Below are 3,292 nucleotides of genomic sequence, written 5' to 3' on the forward strand. Positions count from 1 at the left end.
AGCAGAGGAAGTCCCCAGCAGAGGAAGTCCCCAGCAGAGGAAGTCCCCAGCAGACCACGTCCCCAGCAGAGGAAGTCCCCAGCAGAGGAAGTCCCCAGCAGAGGAAGTCCCCAGCAGAGGAAGTCCCCAGCAGACCACGTCCCCAGCAGAGGAAGTCCCCAGCAGAGGAAGTCCTCAGCAGACCACGTCCCCAGCAGAGGAAGTCCCCAGCAGACCACGTCCCCAGCAGAGGAAGTCCCCAGCAGAGGAAGTCCCCAGCAGAGGAAGTCCCCAGCAGAGGAAGTCCTCAGCAGACGATGTCCCCAGCAGACCAAGTCCCCAGCAGACCAAGTCCTCAGCAGACGATGTCCCCAGCAGACGATGTCCCCAGCAGACGATGTCCCCAGCAGACCACGTCCCCAGCAGACCACGTCCCCAGCAGACCACGTCCCCAGCAGAGGAAGTCCCCAGCAGAGGAAGTCCCCAGCAGACCAAGTCCTCAGCAGACGATGTCCCCAGCAGACGATGTCCCCAGCAGACCAAGTCCTCAGCAGACGATGTCCCCAGCAGACCAAGTCCCCAGCAGACCAAGTCCCCAGCAGACCAAGTCCTCAGCAGACGATGTCCCCAGCAGACGATGTCCCCAGCAGACCAAGTCCCCAGCAGACCAAGTCCCCAGCAGACCAAGTCCTCAGCAGACGATGTCCCCAGCAGACGATGTCCCCAGCAGACGATGTCCCCAGCAGACGATGTCCCCAGCAGACGATGTCCCCAGCAGACGATGTCCTCAGCAGACGATGTCCCCAGCAGACCAAGTCCCCAGCAGACCAAGTCCTCAGCAGACGATGTCCCCAGCAGACGATGTCCCCAGCAGACGATGTCCCCAGCAGACCACGTCCCCAGCAGACCACGTCCCCAGCAGACCACGTCCCCAGCAGAGGAAGTCCCCAGCAGAGGAAGTCCCCAGCAGACCAAGTCCTCAGCAGACGATGTCCCCAGCAGACGATGTCCCCAGCAGACCAAGTCCCCAGCAGACCAAGTCCTCAGCAGACGATGTCCCCAGCAGACGATGTCCCCAGCAGACCAAGTCCCCAGCAGACCAAGTCCTCAGCAGACGATGTCCCCAGCAGACGATGTCCCCAGCAGACGATGTCCCCAGCAGACGATGTCCTCAGCAGACGATGTCCCCAGCAGACCAAGTCCCCAGCAGACCAAGTCCTCAGCAGACGATGTCCCCAGCAGACGATGTCCCCAGCAGACCAAGTCCTCAGCAGACCAAGTCCTCAGCAGACGATGTCCCCAGCAGACCAAGTCCCCAGCAGACGATGTCCCCGGCAGACCAAGTCCTCAGCAGACGATGTCCCCAGCAGACCAAGTCCTCAGCAGACGATGTCCCCAGCAGACCAAGTCCTCAGCAGACCAAGTCCCCAGCAGACCAAGTCCCCAGCAGACCAAGTCCTCAGCAGACGATGTCCCCAGCAGACTACGTCCCAAACAGACCAAGTCCCCAGCAGACAATGTCCCCGGCAGACCAAGTCCCCAGCAGACCAAGTCCTCAGCAGACCAAGTCCCCAGCAGACCAAGTCCCGAGGCAGACCAAGTCCTCAGCAGACGATGTCCCCAGAAGACTACGTCCCAAACAGACCAAATCCCCAGCAGACCAAGTCCCCAACAGACCAAGTCCCCAGCAGACCAAGTCCCCAGCAGACCAAGTCCTCAGCAGACGATGTCCCCAGCAGACTACGTCCCAAACAGACCAAATCCCCAGCAGACCAAGTCCCCAACAGACCAAGTCCCCGGCAGACCAAGTCCCCAGCAGACCAAGTCCCCAGCAGACCAAGTCCCCAGCAGACCAAGTCCCCAGCAGACCAAGTCCCCAGCAGACCAAGTCCCCAGCAGACCAAGTCCCCAGCAGACCAAGTCCCCAGCAGACATGAACCCCTATCGTTCCTTGTCATTCATCTTCTTCCACTGCGGTTTTACGGACTATTTGCCAAGCTTTCAAAGGCGGACTCATCTTGCACCACGAGAAGCACGTCATCGCCTCATCACCACATCAACAAATGCAGGGGATGGGAGAGTGGAAAGGGGGGAGGGGGAAGGACAATAAGAAGGGGAATGAAGGGTGGGGAAGAGGAAGGGGAATAAGGGGTGGGGGTGGGGAGGGGAAGAGGAATGGAAATAGGTAGGAGAAGGGGAAATGGAAATAAAGTAGGGGAAGGGGAAGGGGAAGAGGAAGAGAAAGGGAGGGAGGAAAATAGGGAGAAGGGGACAACTAGGAAAATAAACATGCTAGGAAAACTAAAAGAGGGAGGTAGGTGGAAGCGACAAGGGAAGTAGAATTAGAAAAGAAAAAAAATAGGAAGGGGCAGTGGGAGGAGGGGGAGGGGGAAGGAGGAGGAGGAGCAAGAGGAGGAGGTGATGGTGAGGGAGGAGGAGGAAGAGGAAGAGGAGGAGGGGGGAGGAGAAGAAGGAGGGAGAGGAGGAGGAGGAGGGGGGAGGAGAGGAAGGAGGGAGGGGAGGAAGGAGGAGGAGGGGAGGGAGAGGGAGGAGGAGGAGGGGGAAGAGAGGAGGAAGAGGAGAAAGAGGAGGAGGAGGAGGGGTAGGAGGTCTTCGACACCCCCTCCCTGCACCCCAACACGACAGACCAACAACACAAGCGGAAGTTTCCATCAAAATGCAAATCTCGGAGACATGAATCGGGCGCCATTTGAGGTAGAGGGGGGGAGGTAGGGGGGGGAAGTCTGGGGGTGGGGTGGGGGGAGGGAAAGAATTACGTGAGAGAAAAGAGACAGAATGGGGAAAATAATTCATGGAAATATGGAAATAATCCGGGGAAGTTGGAGAAGGTTAAGTGAGGGTAAACTTAAATAAAATTGTGGGGGAAGTTTTCTCAACACTTCTCGCAGCCCTAACAGGATCGGAAAGGAATGGGCCGAGAGAGAGAGAGAGAGAGAGAGAGAGAGAGAGAGAGAGAGAGAGAGAGAGAGAGAGAGAGAGAGAGAGAGAGAGAGAGTGAGGGAGCGAGCGAGAGCGAAAGAGAGAGAGAGAGAGAGCGAGAGCGAGAGAGAGGGCGAGAGCGAGAGAGAGAGCGAGAGAGAGAGAGAGAGAGAGAGAGAGAGAGAGAGAGAGAGAGAGAGGGAGCGGGAGAGAGAGAGAGAGAGAGAGAGAGGGAGAGAGAGAGAGAGAGAGAGAGAGAGAGAGAGAGAGAGAGAGAGAGAGAGAGAGAGAGAGAGAGAGAGAGAGAGAGAGAGAGAGAGAGAGAGAGAGAGAGAGAGAGAGAGCGAGAGAGAGAGAGAGAGACAGAGAGAGA

At 57.9% G+C, this 3,292-nt stretch overlaps 1 protein-coding gene across 1 annotated transcript in view; it reads left to right on the plus strand.

The window, feature by feature from the left end:
• The window catches only part of LOC138863556 (cell surface glycoprotein 1-like), a 2,124-nt gene extending 35 nt beyond the window's left edge, over positions 1-2,089 (plus strand). The window contains exon 1 of the mRNA XM_070127737.1: positions 1-2,089. This exon is cut by the window's left edge and continues 35 nt beyond it. Within this exon, the coding sequence (XP_069983838.1) occupies positions 1-2,089 (2,089 nt within the window).
• The last annotated feature ends 1,203 nt before the right edge of the window (positions 2,090-3,292 follow it).

The sequence above is a fragment of the Penaeus vannamei genome, chromosome 12, assembly GCF_042767895.1.
Source record: "Penaeus vannamei isolate JL-2024 chromosome 12, ASM4276789v1, whole genome shotgun sequence".
NCBI classification, from domain to species: Eukaryota; Metazoa; Arthropoda; class Malacostraca; order Decapoda; family Penaeidae; genus Penaeus; species Penaeus vannamei.